This window comes from Nyctibius grandis, chromosome 20, assembly GCF_013368605.1.
Source record: "Nyctibius grandis isolate bNycGra1 chromosome 20, bNycGra1.pri, whole genome shotgun sequence".
Lineage (NCBI taxonomy): Eukaryota > Metazoa > Chordata > Aves > Nyctibiiformes > Nyctibiidae > Nyctibius > Nyctibius grandis.
In genome coordinates, this window is record NC_090677.1 from 7081040 (window position 1) to 7099620 (window position 18581).

The window sequence follows — 18581 nt, forward strand, 5'->3', positions numbered from 1 at the left end:
GGACACAGTGATCTCACTGGTGTGGCTAACAGAAAGCTGTACGATTATTGACATACGTGGGGCTATTCTAATGAACATTACTTGCCTCCAACACTCCCAGCTCTGAAAGGCACCTTGTGCTGTCAGAGGGGAAACTGTGGGAGCCCCAGTAGCCCCCCATATTGCACACATGCCCCGTCCCCTGATCCCCAATACGGGGTCCTGACGACCACCGGGACACTCCCGGCCCCTGAAGCCCCTCGCCGGCCAGGCTGTGGGCCCGGGGACACCGCAGCGTGGGGGCCTGAGGGAGGCCGCCATCTTGGGGGGCAGCCCTGGGGCTGGGGGCAGGCTGCTGCGGGCACCGCGGGCTGCCCGCGGGGAAAGCGAGAAGACGGCGGCGGTGGGGACGCTCCCCCGGTGCGTGGGGGAGAGCCGGGACGGGGGCAGCCGGGACAGCCCGGGGGCAGCCCCGCACCCCGGCACCCGGCCCCGCAGCTCCGCACCGCAGCGCTGAGGAGAGACCCCCGCAGGGCGGGCGGGCGGACGGGCAGGGGGCAGAGCCAATCGCAGCGCGCAGCCCGCCTCCCCCGCCGGCGCCGGGCCAATGGCGAGGCGCGGGGCGGGGCGGGGCGGAGCTCGCGGCGGGCGGGCGGCAGTCGGCGCCGAGGCGCGGTGCGGTGCGGGTGGCTCCTCCGGCTGTGCCGCGGCCGCTGCCGCGCTGCCGCCCTCCCTCCCTCCGTCCCCTATGGAAGAGATGGAAGAGGAGCTGAAATGCCCGGTGTGCGGCTCCTTTTACCGGGAGCCCATCATCCTGCCCTGCTCGCACAACCTGTGCCAGGCGTGCGCCCGCAACATCCTGGTGCAGACCCCGGAGTCGGAGTCGCCGCAGAGCCGCCGCGCCTCGGGCTCGGCCGTCTCCGACTACGACTACCTGGACCTGGATAAGATGAGCCTGTACAGCGAGGCGGACAGCGGCTACGGCTCCTACGGCGGCTTCGCCAGCGCTCCCACCACCCCCTGCCAGAAATCCCCCAACGGCGTCCGCGTGTTCCCACCGGCCGCCCCGCCGCCCCCCGCCGCCCTGGCGCCGCCGCCGCCGCGCAACGCCTGCCTCACCTGCCCGCAGTGCCACCGCAGCCTGGTGCTGGACGAGCGCGGGCTGCGGGGCTTCCCCCGCAACCGCTTGCTGGAGGGCGTCATCGACCGCTACCAGCAAGGCAGGGCGGCGGCCCTGCGCTGCCAGCTCTGCGAGAAGGCGCCCAAGGAGGCGGCCGTCATGTGCGAGCAGTGCGACGTCTTCTACTGCGATCCGTGCCGCCTGCGGTGCCACCCGCCGCGGGGGCCGCTGGCCAAGCATCGCCTCGTCCCGCCGGCCCAGGGCCGCGTCAGCCGCCGCCTCAGCCCCCGCAAGATCTCCACCTGCACCGACCACGAGCTGGAGAACCACAGCATGTACTGCGTGCAGTGCAAGAGCCCCGTCTGCTACCAGTGCCTGGAGGAGGGCAAACACTCCAGCCACGAAGTCAAGGCCCTGGGCGCCATGTGGAAGCTCCACAAGGTGAGCTCCGCTCCTGGGGTGGCCTCTGCCAGCAGCCCCGCGGTCGGGGGGTGGCTGTGGAGGGCCACCTGTCCCACACACCTTGTCCTGCGCGGACCACCTTCCCCTGGCTGGCAGGGTGGGAGCATCGCCACCCACCCTCTCCCGTACCAGGGCTGTGTTTTGCACCCTTGCTTGAGAGGACGGTTGCCCCCCGGCATGGGGAGGTTGGCATCGGGCAGATGATGCTCCCCGTGGGCCCCCAAATCGTCACAGCTGGCTCTGCCGAAGGAGCCAGCAGGGCCTGGGGGTGGATCAGGGACACCTGCGCTGGGGAGCTGGAAAAGTGACGGGGAGCGATGCTTTCGCGAGGAGGGAGGCGTGAAATCTGGCACGGGGGAGGACGGGGACACAGCAGCGAGGGGCCGTGGGGTGCTGCTGAGGAAGGGCTGCTGCCTCCTCCCGCACACCGAGTCATCGGGAGGAGGAGGGAGGGCAGCGGGCAGCGCGGTAGCAGAGTCTTTCGCTGAATACTGATCAGCTCCTCTTGAGCGTACTCACTCCCACGCGTGTCCTCGCTGGAGGAGAGGGTCCCAGCGCTCGAGGCAGGGATGCAGCCGTCGTTATCTTCAGCTCAACTCCATCCACCCCCCTGCCTCCATCCCTTCTTGCACCAGTGACCCCCTCGCTGAGGGAACTGGGGCATAAGTGACAGGGATGCGGGCAGACAGGGCGCGAGGGGATGGGCGTCAATTCCTTGGATGAACATTGAAATAATTGTCCTCCACTCCAGCAAATCTGGGGTGGGGGGACCTGTGACAAGGAGTTGGGGAGAGATGGGGAGGTGCGTGACCCTCCTGTCGAAAGGGGTTCGGCTGGATCGCTTTCCAGGAACGTCCCTGCCGTGCCTTGGCAGGCTGCGTGGCGGCGCGCAGCTCCGTGGAGGTGCAGACCTCTGGGCTGCAGCTCTGCGCCCTGTGTGGGGTCAGTGGGTGCATGCAGGGACAGGCTGTCGCTTGTCATGATGCTCCCTGAGAGGGCTGGGAGAAGAGGATATGGTGGTGCCTGTTGCTGCTGGAAAGGGCTTGTCCTGACCCCCTTTTCCTGGGAGCAGGAACACCTCCTCCCCGGCTTTCCTGTGCCCTTACAAAGGTGAAGCCCATGTGCCAGAGCAGTTTTGGTGCCCTGTGCCCTTGTCCTTACACATGGGGTGCAGTCACTGCTCCCAGCTGGTGTTGGCTGCCAGGGTGCACCATGGCCCAGGTAACTGCTGACCGGCTCACAGGAGCGCGGGGGCTCCTCTTTGGTGGTGTGTTAGCGTGGCGTGAGCCATCGGATGCTGTGAGCACCTTGCTCCTCTTGCCTGTTACGACACCTCGTAAATGCTCGATGTGCGAGAGCAGCCTGTTCTCCAGAGCCAGGTCCTCCTGGCCGCGCTCTTGGGGACCTCTGACTCAGAGGTGACCTTATTGCAGTCTACAACTACCTGAAGGGAGGTTGTAGTGAAGTGGGAGTCGGCCTCTTCTCCCAGGCAACTAGCGATAGGACAAGAGGACACAGCCTCAAGCTTTGCCAGGGGAGGTTCAGGTTGGACATTAGGAAGCATTTCTTCTGAGCAAGGGTCATTAGCCATTGGAAGGGGCTGCCCAGGGAGGTGGTGGAGTCACCATCTCTGGAGGTGTTTAAGAAAAGCCTGGACATGGCCCTTAGTGCCATGGTCTAGTTGACATGGTGGTGTCAGGGCAATGGTTGGACTCGATGATCCCAGAGGTCTCTTCCAACCTCTTTGATTCTGTGATTCTGTGAACTTCATGTGCAAGTACTGAGATACTTCAGGTTCAGTCATCGTGGTTTTGATTAGGACGGTTTATTCTTCCTTGAATTCTTAGCTTGCCTTTCAGAATACCTTTTCACGGGGGAGAGCTTTAGCAATGCGGTATTTCATTGGTGTAGCTATGTGACGGTGTTTGAAAGGATGATTTTCGTGAAATTTCTCAGATATTTGGAAATCAGGAAGTGAAGTCACACCTGCCTTGAGTGAGCCTGTGTTTCTGCAGGTAGTCAGAATGGCTCTTTTGATGTGACAGTGCAGGGGTTTACTGCTATTTCCTGATGTTTGCTTGTTAGGGGAGAGAAAAGAGTCTGTTGAGTCAATGGTGGCAGTACGGTATGATGGAAGGAGTGGTTTCAGAAGCGCTCCCTGAGGTGCTGTGTAACTGAATCGAGGAGACTATTGACATTTCAGGCTTTATCCTGGCTGGGACTGGGCGTTAGGAACCAAACCCCCTGCGGATTTGAGCCGGTGAACCTCCTGCAAAAGTATCTGGGTGTCATTTTTTGAGGGGACAGAGCTTTGGCAGTAAGACAAACTTGCCAAAAGGGTGACTGTCCCCTTTTTGCCTCATCTTTTCGCTGCGAGGAGTGGTTGTAATGAGCACTTATGGCTCGTAGGAAAGGATAGAGTCGTCAGCTCGTGACTCTTCTGTGATTACAACACCTCTCAGTGCAAAATATTCTTTGGGATGCGTCTGTGCTTTTAATTTCAGACCCGAGGAGACTGCGATGACCTGCTGCAGTCATCGCTGCGGTCTGCCGTGACCCGAGAGTGCCTTGACGAGCTGTTGTTCTTGAAAGCAGCATTCACGCCTCAGTACGTGATTGCCGGGCCCGAGGCAATCGCTGCTGAGTGCAGCGTGCTTCGCTCTGGAGAGGAGACCCCAGGGCTTTGTACAGCCCTCTTTGGGAGCTGCCCCGATTTTTGCTTTCCTCTGACAGTCCTGATTGTGTGGTTCTCGCGGGTGATCGTTTCAAAATAATCTGTGCTGAGGCACAATCAGACATCACTCAGGGAGCCAGGATTTCTAAGCCGGACACAGACAGTGGGAAATCCTCGCTCTTCCTGTCTTCCTTTCAAGACAGCTGTTGGGAGAGGGGTAAATATTCAGAGAAACGTAGAGGAAAATGGGGGTTTAATCAGAATTGTCCCAGTTTTGTAAATATATTGCAGCTGTCTGGATTTTACCCTGACAAGCTGGAGTGCTGCTTGGCGTGTCAAAAGCAGAAACACAAGATGGAGCTGAATCATTTATCCTTTGCGCATTCGAGTCCCTCTTGCTTCTGCTGGGAAGTGCGTGGTGAGTGCAGGCTCAGCAGCTTGCTCATGGGTTTTGATAGATACATAGATACATACAAACGGACTGGAAGGGACCTCCAGGGTCACGCAGTCCCTTCCTCAGCTATCTCTGACAGCTCTGACATCCCATCCATCAGTTGATCAACTCTGTCTTAAAAACATTTTAGCCTTGCCCATGCATGCTGGAAAGGTCTCCAGTTCTGGGCCCCGCACTTCAAGAAAGATGTTGAGGTGTTGGAGCAAGTCCAGAGGAGGGCGACCAAGCTGGTGAAGGGTCTGGAGGGTCTGACCTCCGAGGAACGGCTGAGGGAGCTGGGGGTGTTTAGCCTGGAGAAGAGGAGGCTCCGAGGTGACCTTATTGCAGTCTACAACTACCTGAAGGGAGGTTGTAGCGCAGTGGAAGTCGGCCTCTTCTCCCAGGCAACGAGCGATAGGACAAGAGGACACAGCCTCAAGCTTGGCCAGGGGAGGTTCAGGCTGGACATTAGGAAGCATTTCTTCTCAGCAAGGGTCATTAGCCATTGGAAGGGGCTGCCCAGGGAGGTGGTGGAGTCACCATCTCTGGAGGTGTTTAAGAAAAGCCTGGACATGGCCCTTAGTGCCCTGGTCTAGTTGCCATGGTGGTGTCAGGGCAACGGTTGGACTCGGTGATCCCAGAGGGCTCTTCCAACCTGATTGATTCTGTGATTCTGTTCTGGTTGATTTGCACATCTGGGGTGAACTACAGGGTGGAAAACACTACCAGTGCCTCATAGTTTCTGCCCAGGGGACAGTGGGCATCAGAGCCAAGACAGGGATGAGCAGACAGGGTTATTCATTAGCTTCCTTGGCAGGGCCTCTGCGTTAGCTGCCAGAGGAACTTGTGTGGGGGGTGGCTTTCTTGAGGCATCATGAACATGCTGCTGTTGGGTCCGTGGGAATTCCTGCAGCCCGCAGCGCTTGGGGAGGTATCCAGGGAGCTGCTGTGTGACGAAGATCTGTTTGTATTTGCGAAGTAAAATATTTGCTGCTACAACAGAAGCGGGGAGAATCCTTAATCTTCTCCTGCTGCAAGCAACGCTCTTTCCCAAGCCTTGGTTTGGTGGCCTTCCTGAATCCCACCGCCCTTGCTCCGTCACCTGCCATCCACAGCAGCGGGGTCCCTCCTGTCCTTCTCTAGCAATGCCAAACAGCCTGCCCGATTGCTCCGTATTTCTGTGGCCAAATTCTGAGAGCAGCAAACAGGCTGAGATGTTTTGAAGCCAGAAAAAAAGCAAAGAAATGTCACTGAGGTCCATGGATTTACACCAGCTGGTGTCTGCCCGGGATCCAGAGGTGATGCTCCTTCTTCTATTAATTTATTTAGAAAACAGCTTTCTGTGAGCTGGCTCTTTCCTCTGCACGTACCTCAGTTAGCGGAGTAAGGAGCAACCACAAATATCACGTTAATCAAAGTAATGTGGTACAGCAAGTTCTACAAGGCATTCTTGGAGCCCATGTGGCACTCGATGCCAGGAGGTGTCCTCCTAGTTATTTGCAAATGGAAATGGGCCCCGGGCCATCTCAGAGCAGGTATAAGTCTCTGCAGCTTCATCAGTTCCAGTGGGAAGTCCAAAAATACACCGACCTGACAGGGCGATGCCATGTTGCACCATCTGTGCTCAGGCTCTCCAAAGGCTTTTAAGCATCTCAAGGTACAGATAGGTGTCTGGGGGGATCTATCTTCGTCCAGAAGGTTCCTGTGCTCTGTAAATATCAAACCTTTTCTATTCTCCCCACGCAGCCGTATCTGATTTTTTCTTCTTTAGGCCACTTTATGAATGAAGGATCCCACTGGCTTCATATTTCTTGCTGTGACCCCCTCACAGCCTCAAGCTTCACCAGGGGAGGTTCAGGTTGGACATTAGGAAGCATTTCTTCTTAGCAAGGGTCATTAGCCATTGGAAGGGGCTGCCCAGGGAGGTGGTGGAGTCACCATCTCTGGAGGTGTTTAAGAAAAGCCTGGACATGGCACTTAGTGCCATGGTCTAGTTGCCATGGTGGTGTCAGGGCAATGGTTGGACTCGATGATCCCAGAGGTCTCTTCCAACCTGATTGATTCTGTGATTCTGTGATTCTCCTGTCACCGCATCCCCAGCCTGAAAAAACAGGAGAATTACCAAGCAGAGCAAACACTGCAGCGAGTGTTGAGTAAATGCCAGGAGAGTGAGAAAAAGGCATTGCTGTTTATTTACCAGGTTTCACAAGATGCACTTGGATTGCTGATAGCGGTGTAGGGTGGATCTTGGTCAGCAACACGTTCTCAAGAGGCTTATGGGGCCCTCTGGAGATCATCTAGTCCAACCCCCTGCCACAGCAGGGTCACCCAGAGCATGTTGCACAGGATCGCATCCAGATGGGTTTTGAATATCTCCAGAGAAGGAGCCTCCCCACCCTCCCTGGGCAGCCTGTGCCAGGGCTCTGGCACCCTCAAAGTCAAGAAGTTCCTCCTCATATTCAGATGGAACTTCCCATGTTCCAGCTTGTGCCCGTTGCCCCTTGTCCTGTCACTGGACACCACTGAGAAGAGTCTGGCCCCCTCCTCTTGACACCCGCCCCTGAGGGATTTCCCATCAGTGTTCATCACCTCTTCCCCTTTGCTAACCTTAGATTAGTTGATGGATTTAAAAAAAGGATGGGGACAGGACGTCAATGAGGCTCGCACGTTTGTGGCCTGAAGTGCCGTGAGCTGGAGCCACGGTTGCTGGGTGATGCCTGAACACCTGGGCAAATAACAATTAAATTATTTGCATGACCCGTGGCACATCTTCCCACCAGGGAGCCCTTTTTATTTTCTTTTTTTGGGGGTCGGACCCTTGCCTTTAGTTCCATTTTTTTCCCTTTGCCCTGGCTGGCCCTCCTGGATCTGCGCCAGCCGTTCCCTTCCCTCGTCGCGGTGCCCTGCGGCAGGATTGTTCTGTGCGTGTGAATTAGTGACGGGTTACGGTGGTTGTTGCAGCTCGAGGGTGCGTAACGCATCCGTAGCATCGCTTGCTTGAGCCTTTGCTGTGGAACTGCAGCTGCTTCCCACCTGCAGCTCTTGGGGTCTTCTCTGACAAGATCCCTCTGTCTTCCCAGACAACCAATGCCCCTTGATTCGAGAGGCATTAATGCACTAATTCTTTTAACTTCACCGCTTTCCTCCTCCCTGCTCTTTACCTCTTGACCTTGGTGGGATCTGCTGTAGGTGATGGGAAGTCCTGCTGCTCCCAGCGCGGTGCACGGGGTGCCGGGGATCTTGGTCCCTTCTCCACGCTGTGCCGCCGGGCTCTCTGCTTGGGAAGGATCTGGCTGGGCTCCAGAGGCAGGCTCAGAGGTGTGGGTTTGACTCCAGGGTGTCGTTAGGGAAGTGTCCCTTTCCAAACGTGTTTCTCTGATTTTCTGCTGTGGTCTCTCCCTCGGAGGATGTAAAGCTGGGAGGAGGGAGGGTTGTGTCAAGCTTTGCAACAGATCGTTTCTTACAAGGTGTGTTTATTGATTTTAAGACACAGACATACTGCTTTGGGGTCAGAGCCACCCTTCCCTTGCTCCCCTTCCCGGCAGAGCGGGGCTGTGTTACCCAAAGCACCCGGTGATTCAGCCTGGAGCAGGGGAGGAGTGGGAGGGTGCTGGCAAGCGTGGCTCCGGCTGTTTGTATTGCAGCGAGGAGGGGAACTGGGGCAGCATTTCCCTGGGGATGCTGGAGAAAGAAGGGGTGGGCTCCTGGCTGTGGCTGAAGGTCAGTTCTCCCTGCTTTGTGCAAATAATTGTACAGCCTCCCTGTCTGTCCTTTCCCCCGCCTCGGACTGCCCCAGCTTGTCCAAAGCTGCCTCTTAGAGATGTGTGTTCAGCACAGCTCCCTTCCTCCAGCCCAGCAACCTGATCGTGGTGTGGTGCAAACTGATAACGAAGCATCGCTTGCTACACGTGGAGAACGTACTGAGAGCTCCCAACGACGCAGAGGGCATCGTAGCTGTCAGGGCTGGGCGACATCCCACCGAGGACATAACGAGAGCGTCAGCCTCCCGCCCTGGGAAAGCGCTTCCAGACATGCTCGGGCTTAAATTGAAGTCACAGCGATTTAAGGGCATGACTTAAATGCTTTCTTGAGTTGAGGCGTATGAAACGGTGAACTGGGGAGAGCCCTTGATGTGCAAACAGCGTCGGATTAACGGCGGGCTGGGCGAGGGCTGGCGTCGTCCCTCGGCTCGGTGACAGTTGCCACTGTTCCCTGGGAATACAGCGCTCTTTCTTTGGCAGGGTGCAAGGCAGGAGTGTAAAACAAGCCTCGACTTTCATGGCAAAGCCAGCAAGGTCTTGGTCTTGCTGTCTGAGGGGGCGGTCCAAATGCCTCTCCGATTGTCCCGACGTATATTTTATTGATGCTCCTTTGTCGTTCAGCCGCTTTTAATCTACAGCCAGCTCTTTGTGAGGGGCTCTTCTAGGAGGAGCAGCAGCAGCGGCTCAAGTCATGCTGTTGCATAAAACCCCCTCAGCTCAAACGTGTCTGAGTTTATCCCGTATCCACCCCACAGCAACACTTCTTCCATTTTGACATTGAATTCCCTGGAAACAAGGACCTGAAAGGGTGTTTGCTGAGGTCTGTGCCGCCATCAGCCCACGGCTCGGTGAATCAGAGCAAGTGCGTAGACCCATTTCTCACCTGTGAGATTATTTCTCACTTCCCCCAGAGCAAAGCAGTTAAAATTTGTTATTGGCTGAAAAAAGAAAAATAAATCCTATACCTACAGGGAGTTGTGGCTTGTGTCATTTTCAATCTTGCCCTCTGGCTGCTCGGCAGGACGGAGGGGAGCCGAGCGCTGTACCTTCCCCTCTGCTCTACTAATCATAGAATCGTTTTGGTTGGAAAGGACCCTCAAGATCATCGAGCCCAACCCTTAACCCAGACTGCCAAGCCCACCACTAACCCATGTCCCTCAGCACCACATCTACTCATCTTTCATACCCCCCCAGGGATGGTGACTCCACCACTGTCCTGGGCAGCCTGCTCCAATGCCCGACAACCCTTTCGGCGAAGACATTTTTCCTGATATCCAACCTAACGACAGGTGACAGCCCAGATCGAGGGGCAAGAAGGTTGTTTGATTGTATCGACTGCGTGTGTCGTGCTGTGCTTCTGGAGCTGTGAACCAGCTGACCCATCAGTCGATCCATCGGTGACCTGGGCAGTGGGTAGGCTCTCTGTTGAGTTCCTACTGCGGCGCCGGGTTGTCAGATGGGGAAGGGCACGCCGCAAGCAGCTCCGAGGAGGAGCCTTCCTCCCTTCCTGGCTGGCAGGTGACTTGCCCACGTCTCCGCTGAGCAGACCCTGCCAAGTTTCAAGCTGACCAGCAGCCTGTTGCCGCGGGTTGCCCAGGGAGGTGGTGGAGTCACCATCTCTGGAGGCCTTTAAGAAAAGACAGGACATGGCACTTAGTGCCATGGTCTAGTTGACATGGTGGTGTCAGGGCAATGGTTGGACTCATCTCGATGATCCCTAAGGTCTCTTCCAACCTGGTTGATTCTGTGATTCTGTGGGTTTCTGGCTCGTGTTGCCAAGCCCCAGATATTTGCTTTTGGCAGATGTGCCAGATGTGGCTGATGGGCCTGATGTGTGATCCCTTGATGAGCTGTGAGAGGTAGATAGGTGCCAGAGGCAGGCCACCACGCTGCTCTGCTGCTGGGATGTCTTCCCTTACGTGAAGCCTGGAGGAATGCATCTGTTGCAGGGGAGAAAGGTGAGAGGAGGGAAGGGAAAGGAGGCAGTATCCTACCCCATGGTCTCAGCTCCTTTCTCCGTCCCCACCTTGCCAGCTTCAGGGCTTCAGCAGCTGAGGAGGATCCAGGGAACACTGAGTGCTCTTTATTTAGAAGGGCCACGTTTGAATCCTTTCCAAACTGCTCTCAGGAGAAATATGCCTCTTTCCCCGAGCAATGGAGCGAGTGTAAGGAGCTCTACCCGAGGAGACTGAAACCTCATTTGAACCCTCTGTGTGATTGAACTAGAGCTATTTTATGATTCGAGCGAGTCAGCTGGCTCCAGGATGCTGTGAGAACTGATGCAGCTGGATTTTGATTTGAAACAACCCCATTTCTGCTGGGGCAGAAGGTATTTTCTTCATTTATAGCACAGTTCTTAGTGCATAGCGAGTGAGAGCTTGGTACAGTGCAGCAGAAGGAGGAACAAACAAGCCACGTCTCCTCAGTGGTATCCTGAGCCTTGCATGAGTAGGTTATCACGGGGAAAAATGTCAAAGCTGGTGGAGCTGTTTGTGTAGTGCTTTTAGCTCATGCCTCATGGGTCATACTCTGGAGGGTCTGACCTATGAGGAACAGCTGAGGGAGCTGGGGTTGTTTAGCCTGGAGAAGAGGAGGCTCCGAGGTGACCTTATTGCAGTCTACAACTACCTGAAGGGAGGTTGTAGCGCAGTGGGGGTCGGCCTCTTCTCCCGGGCAACTAGCGATAGGACAAGAGGACACAGCCTCAAGCTGCGCCACAGAGGTTCAGGTTGGACATTAGGAAGCATTTCTTCTCAGCAAGGGTCATTAGGCATTGGAAGGGGCTGCCCAGGGAGGTGGTGGAGTCACCATCTCTGGAGGTGTTTAAAAAAAGCCTGGCCATGGCACTTAGTGCCCAGGTCTAGTTGCCGTGGTGGTGTCAGGGCAATGGTTGGACTCGATGATCCCAGAGGGCTCTTCCAACCTCATTGATTCTGTGATTCTGTGATTTTTCTGGTTTCATTTCCAGGGTTGTGTAGCTGTCTAGGTGCTGGTAGCTGCATGGTCTTCCCCTGAGGGTGGGCACTGTTGGGAAGCGAAGTCTGGCTGTGCTCAGGATCTCGGAAAGCACTGGAAGTGAAGTAGTGAGATCAGATTTATAAGCACGTGCTCTTTACCCCAGGCTCCTTCCCTATTTCTCAGCTGGAGTAAATCTACGTAGATTCATCGACTTCAGTGTCTTCCTCCCTGAGCACGATCCTTTCCCTGTGACTCCTCTAGAAACGAGGGGAGGACACAACCGGCTTCAAACACGAGCTGCGTGTGACCTGGGGGAATACCCCCTGCAATTAGGTGATGTTTCTTCTGCTGAGTGGGAGAAACGGGACACTTTTGTGGGCCTGTTTCAGTTCCTGGGATCGTTTGCAGCTTGGCAGAGGCGATGTCAGGCCGATGACGCTGCGCAAGGTCGTTTGTGGCAATTAGCACGGGTCGTCTTTCTGCAGGAGCACACGCACTCAGCGTTTGGCACCTCGGCTCATCTTGCGATGCATCAAAAGGAAAGTTGGTGGGAATAATTTATGTCCTGACTGCGGCAGAGTGTGTGTGGTAGGATAAAAGCCCTTCCTGCCATATGCCACGGATTTGGCTTCAGTAAAGCTGTAAATTGTTACAGTTGTCATGAGTCATGTCGGGTCCGAGAGCCTCGGGTTTTACAAACCAGCCTGTGGCCCTGGTGGGATCTGGGAGGGAGGGACAGACTTTTTAGCAGGGCCTGTTGTGATAGGACAAGGGGTGATGGCTTTAAACTAAAAGAGGATCGATTCAGACTAGATAGAAGGAATAAATTGTTTACACTGAGGGTGGTGAAACACGGGCACAGGTTGCCCAGAGATGGTAGATGTCCCATCCCTGGAGACATTCAAGACCAGGTTGGATGGGGCTCTGAGCAACCTGATCTGGTTGAAGATGTCCCTGCTCACTGCAGGGGGGTTGGACTAGGTGGCCTTTAAAGGTCCCTTCCAACACAAACCAGTCTGTGGTTCTATGACAGTTGAGCAGTTTGATGCCAGATGGGTCTGGAATGGCAACATGCGCAGAACTCGATAGTCGTAAGGTACGGCTGAGGCCTTGTGCAGGTCGTGCCATCGAATGCCATTGACTGCAGTGATTTGTCCCATCTCCATTCTGTGCGCGTGATGGGAGTTGACAGAAACCCAATGACCGACCCACATACTCCTGCAAAGCTGGAGGTTGCTTATAGTTGCCCAGCTCCAGCATATGGCACCTGGCTGGCCCTCGGCGTGTGACCTGAACCTCCCGCAGTGGTCCCCGCCAGCACCCAGCAAAGGCTGTGTGGCAGGAGCACGCATCTCCTACAGGAAAGCAGGAGAGGGGCTTTTTACAAGGGCAAGTAGTGACAGGATGAGGGGGAACAGTTTTAAACTGAAAGAGGGGAGATTGAGATGAGATATGAGGAAGAAATTCTTTGCTGTGAGGGTGGTGAGACCCTGGCCCAGGTTGCCCAGAGAAGCTGTGGCTGCCCCCTCCCTGGCAGTGTTCAAGGCCAGGTTGGATGGGGCTTGGAGCAACCTGGTCTGCGGGAAGGTGTCCCTGCCTGTGGCAGGGGGTTGGAACTGGATGATCTTTAAGGTCCCTTCCAACCCAAACCATCCTGTGATTCTATGATTCTATGATATGATCTGAGGGCTTCATCATCCCCCACTCCTGCACGGGCTCCTTGGGGTTTTGTCATCAAATTGGTGGTGATTCCCTACTGCAGAGAGCAATCATATTGTCAAAGGAGGGGAAAGCTGCTAGTCAGAAAATAAGTGAGTTGAGCTCATATGTAATCAGGGGGCTGGGACTGGAAGGGTGGGATGCTGGAGCTTTTCCTCATCCAGTGGGTGGACTGGTGGTTTCCAGCAGAGATCTGAAGGGTACCAGGCAGCGTGATGTATTCAGAGTGGTCTTCAGGTGGGTCATGGAACAGTTCCCTTCTAGTCAATGTGGTTTTCATCACCTTGTATTTTATAAACAGTAAAATGAGTGTAATTTAAAACAAAAACATACAAGCAGAGTTTGTATTTATCCAGTCACCAGGTGTTACAGAATCAGTCAGGTTGGAAGAGACCGCTGGGATCATCGAGTCCCATCATTGCCCTGACACCACCATGGCAACTAGACCGTGGCACTAAGGGCCATGTCCAGGCTTTTCTTAAACACCTCCAGAGATGGTGACTCCACCACCTCCCTGGGCAGCCCCTTCCAATGGCTAATGACCCTTGCTGAGAAGAAATGCTTCCTAATGTCCAACCTGAACCTCCCCTGGTGAAGCTTGAGGCTGTGTCCTCTTGTCCTATCGCTACTTGCCTGGGAGAAGAGGCCGACTCCCACTGCGCTACAACCTCCCTTCAGGTAGTTGTAGACTGCACTAAGGTCACCTCTGAGCCTCCTCTTCTCCAGGCTAAACACCCCCAGCTCCCTCAGCCGTTCCTCGTAGGTCAGACCCTCCAGACCCTTCACCAGCTTGGTCGCCCTCCTCTGGACTCGCTCCAACACCTCAACATCTTTCTTGAAGTGCGGGGCCCAGAACTGGACACATGTGTTAAGCCATTCCAGAAGAGTTTACATCACAGCAGGGTTCCAGAAGGGTTTACATTACAGCAGGGTTCCCGAACCCAAGAAAACATCCACTTTACTTGTACGTGCCCCAAAATACATTTGGTTTAAATTAAATATAATGAAGCTTACAGGACCAACATCATCACCTGGCAGGAGCGTGTGCTGCAGTGTCGAGTTCAGGGGAGCTGTGCTGATTTAAGCCGCTATAATATATGACCTATTAATAAATGTGCTTACCAGGGATCCAGAGCGGAGTTATGCACCTAATGACCATCTCTGTGAAAAGCTTTTAACCTCAGCAAAATGTTTACAAAATCAATATTTATTATATTGCAGTCGTTTTGTTTAAATAGACGGTTTACTTGGTTTGGGGTCTCTAAGTTGATTTGCAGTTAGAGGCTGAAGGAGCCAAGAGATCTCTGAGTACAAGGAATATCACAAGTGTGTGATTTAAGGCCAGATTCTGCCTCCTTCGTTTGTGCCGAGTGGTCCCTGCCGTCAGGAATAACCGTGGTAACTCGAGGTGATTTACTCTTTCAGCGTGAGGCTGGTGGAATTTAACTCTGAAAATTTATATGCAATTGGTAGGTAATTTATATAACAGTTTATGTAACAACTTAACTACGTTCACAGTTTTGCATGCGCATAAATACATTAATCTACCTCTTCGTTACTGGGAATATTTTAAAAGCAGGTAACCTCAGCGGCTGCAGAGCTCTACAATAGTGAAGTGGGAGTCGGCCTCTTCTCCCAGGCAACTAGCAACAGGACAAGAGGACACAGCCTCAAGCTTTGCCAGGGGAGGTTCAGGTTGGACATTAGGAAGCATTTCTTCTCAGCAAGGGTCATTAGCCATTGGAAGGGGCTGCCCAGGGAGGTGGTGGAGTCACCATCTCTGGAGGGGTTTAAGAAAAGCCTGGACATGGCCCTTAGTGCCATGGTCTAGTTGCCATGGTGGTGTCAGGGCAACGGTTGGACTCGATGATCCCAGAGGTCTCTTCCAACCTCATTGATTCTGTGATTCTGTAGTAAAGCATCGGTGTTTGTTCTGAGACAGAGTTGATGTGTAGATGATTATTTTTAATGTATGTGTTCAGAGTGGCAGATAATATAGTCCATAATTAAATACCAGTAACATCCCTGTCCCTAGACAAGGGATGTGGAGATGATAGGATGCGAATGGGATATGGAGATGATGGCCTGTGGCTAGTGGTGTTCCCCAGGGGTCAGTACTGGGTCTGGTCCTGTTCAACTTATTCATCAGTGACCTGGAAGAAGGAACAGAGTGTACACTCAGCAAATTTGCTGATGACACCAAACTGGGAGGGGTGGCCGATACACCAGAAGGCCGTGCTGCCATTCAGCGAGACCTGGACAGGCTGGAGAGCTGGTTGGAGAGAAACCTCAGCGGGCACGTTGTTAGACACTTCTTTTCCCCATAAGTTAAACCAGTGAGTTAAAACAAACCCCTCAACTCGGTGGGAAAAGTGGGGCTTTTGCTGACTGTGCAAAACGAGAGGGGTCTCTGACTGCATGTGGAATACAGATTGCACAAGGTCTCCGGAGACACCTTTTTTAAAGGAAGAAAAAAGATTTTCTGTAAGAGAGATCAAATTTATCACTTCCAACTGTGTTCGTACTTTTGTGGCATAAAAGGGCTTTTGTGTGTAACGATAAATACTCCGCAGCCTTGTCTGAGGTTTGAGATACCACCTACTAATCCTGTACGCGGCCCTTTACACGGCAGCTTATGACTTAAGACCACCATTTGATGTGCCTTCTGTGGACTAAACCTACCTTTCATTTCCCCCCTTCCCTGCTCATGTGTTTGAACTAGAGTTTCTCCAGTTTTTTTCCTTTACCTTGATTGCTCTCCAGTTAAAAATCACAGGTTCCCATTGGGTTGTCTCGTTACCGTAGGTAGGGACAGCAGCAAGTCAGAGACCAAGGTGATGGGCTGCTTTTATTATGATGGTTGTTACTCATTAGGAGCGGTGGTGGAGTCACCATCTCTGGAGGTGTTTAAGAAAAGCCTGGACATGGCACTTAGTGCCATGGTCTAGTTGCCATGGTGGTGTCAGGGCAATGGTTGGACTCGATGATCCCAGAGGGCTCTTCCAACCTCATTGATTCTGTGATTCTGAGATGCAGGTCAGCTCTCAACCGGGAGAGGCAGCCTGCTGCCCAGTGACTCCAAGAGGCTCAGATTGGAGATGTCACAGTGTCTTCTGTACCACATCCTTCCTGCCCTGCCCCTGACTTGGATGCCAGCTTGGAACTGGCCTTTCCCCTTGGATCTTGTGGCCTCCTTTGGCTGTCTCATCCCAAGGAGAGATCTCCATCACTTCTGTGTCACCCCCTGACTGTCCTTTCACTGTCACAGAATCACAGAATCAACTAGGTTGCAAGAGACCTCTGGGATCATCAAGTCCAACCTTTGACCTGACACCACCATGTCAACTAGACCACGGCACTAAGTGCCACATCTAGCCTGTTCTTAAACACTTTCAGGGATGGTGACTCCACCACCTTCCTGGGCAGCCCCTTCCAATGGCTAATGACCCTTGCTGAGAAGAAATTCTTCCTAATGTCTAACCTGAACCTCCCCTGGTGAAGCTTGAGGCTGTGTCCTCTTGTCCTGTCGCTAGTTGCCTGGGAGAAGAGGCCAACCCCCACCTCACAAGCTGCGTGATCTTCTCAAGCCCTTCTTCATCTCCTACATCACTTCCCTGGCCTCCTGGAAGCTCCTTTCCCATGAAGTGGGTGGTGGAGGAGAGAGGCAGCTCTTGTGCTTGGGGCCCCACTCCTCAGCACCATTCTCTCCCTTCTCTGCTGCTTCTCATTTGGTCTTTGGCTTCTCAGCATGTTGGGTACCTCATTCCCATGTTTATTGATAAGGGTTTAAATGATTTCTCATCCCACATTAGACGTCTTCATGTTTTAGTAGGAGAATGAGGGAGCAGCGACTCCTGTTAGGTGGTTGCAGCCACGGCTTGAGAGAAAGGAGAACTGACTTCTATTCCCTCCCCTGATCGGGCAGAGCCAGCACAGAAGCAAGTGTTGGGTGTATCTAGATTTTTAAAGGTGCCATCATCAGCTGGAGGAAACCCTGCGCATGGTGAGCACATAACCAGAGTCTCGTGCAGGACTTCGGAGTGGGATGCAATATGTTTGCTAGTCCTCTCCAGGACATCACCTCCCTCTCTTGCTGTCGCCCTCTTTCTCCTGTGCTTTCCAGATTCCTCCGCTCCTCCGTCCTGCTTCTGCTTCTCCATCTCTCCCAGTTTCTCTGGTGGTCATTGCCCCTTCTCAGCCCAGCTGAGAGGTAACTGTCCTTGCACAGAGGAGCTGGAGCCACGCTGCGAAGGCGTAGAAGACTCTTGCACACCTCGTTTTTTTTCCCATTTTGCTATTTCCCAGGCATCCTTTTCCATTTCACACTGGTTGGAGGTGATTGCTATGTGAATCTTCTGATGTTCTCCCTGGCTGGAGTTCACATCTATTTCTCATGCATGTTTATGGCCAGAAAGATGGACAGGATTTTATTCTCTAGAGACTTTAGAAGTGTTTACTGCATTTGTGGCTCCTTTTCTCCTTAGGCCGGTTTTTCTTTAAGGTCTTGGGAGCACTCCTTTCTTTCTTCTAAAAAAACAACCCTATTACTGAAGTAAATGTGAATTATTCCCCCCTCCCATCCCTTGGTGCTTCCTGGATTCTTCACTTCTTCATAAATAATCATGAATGATTCAGTGAGGCCATTAACTGCTTTCCTCGTGACACTGAGATGTATTGCTGAGCTCCAGTGGTTCGGATATCCTTCACTTCTGGGTACGGAGCCCCCTCACCTCCCCGCTCTCTGTAGATACACCGACAAGTTCTTCATTACTTCCTAATTAGCCATACGTCCTTTCTTATTAAAGAATAATTTTTTTAAAGGCACTCATCGTCTCAGCTCTTCCAGAATTATTGATTTATTCTTCCTCCTTTTTTATTAATGGGTCTACAATCTCCTCCTAATCCATCCAGTTCCTTTGGTTAGCCTTTCCAGTAACGACTCTCATCCTCCCCTGCCTACACCCTTCCTCGTCTCACACTGCCTTCAAGTGCTTTTGTAAACTCTGTGCCTCTCTCTGTGCTTTATTTTCCTTGAAAATCTGTGTGGGCTTTCAAGAGGCCACTTCAAAGACGTCTTCTGAGCTCGAGGGAGTGGGGTTTCCAAAGAGCTCGTTCCTGGATTGCGTTAGGAGAGCTGGAAGCTGAAATCCTCAAAGGTTTTAAATCTCTGCTGATTTCACACCTTCCTGCACTGCCCCGTGTCTCCACTCTGGGCACCTTCCTGGCTTTGGTAGGCTCCTTCCTGGAGGACCTGGTGTTAGACCACTTCCACCGGCTGCTTGTTCCTTCCTCGCTTGCCCTGTGTCACGTTGCCCTGCTTCCAATAGGCCTGCAAGCCAGCAAGCGAGGAGACCAGAGAGCTGGGTCTTCTGCCTCTCATGCCCGTTCTGTGCTCCTGAGCCAGCGGGACACTCGCAGAGTTGCTCCCTTGGTTTCACCATGGTGTCCCCTGCGCAGCCAGGGAGGCCTGGGGAC

The 18581-nt window shown here is 53.7% G+C and overlaps 1 protein-coding gene across 1 annotated transcript in view; it reads left to right on the forward strand.

Annotated features, from left to right (window-relative positions):
• Positions 1–727: 727 nt before the first annotated feature.
• The window catches only part of TRIM9 (tripartite motif containing 9), a 65916-nt gene continuing 48062 nt past the window's right edge, over positions 728–18581 (forward strand). Inside the window, exon 1 of the mRNA XM_068416627.1 lies at positions 728–1540. Coding sequence (XP_068272728.1) covers positions 728–1540 — 813 coding nt within the window. The remainder of the gene's footprint in view (positions 1541–18581) is intronic.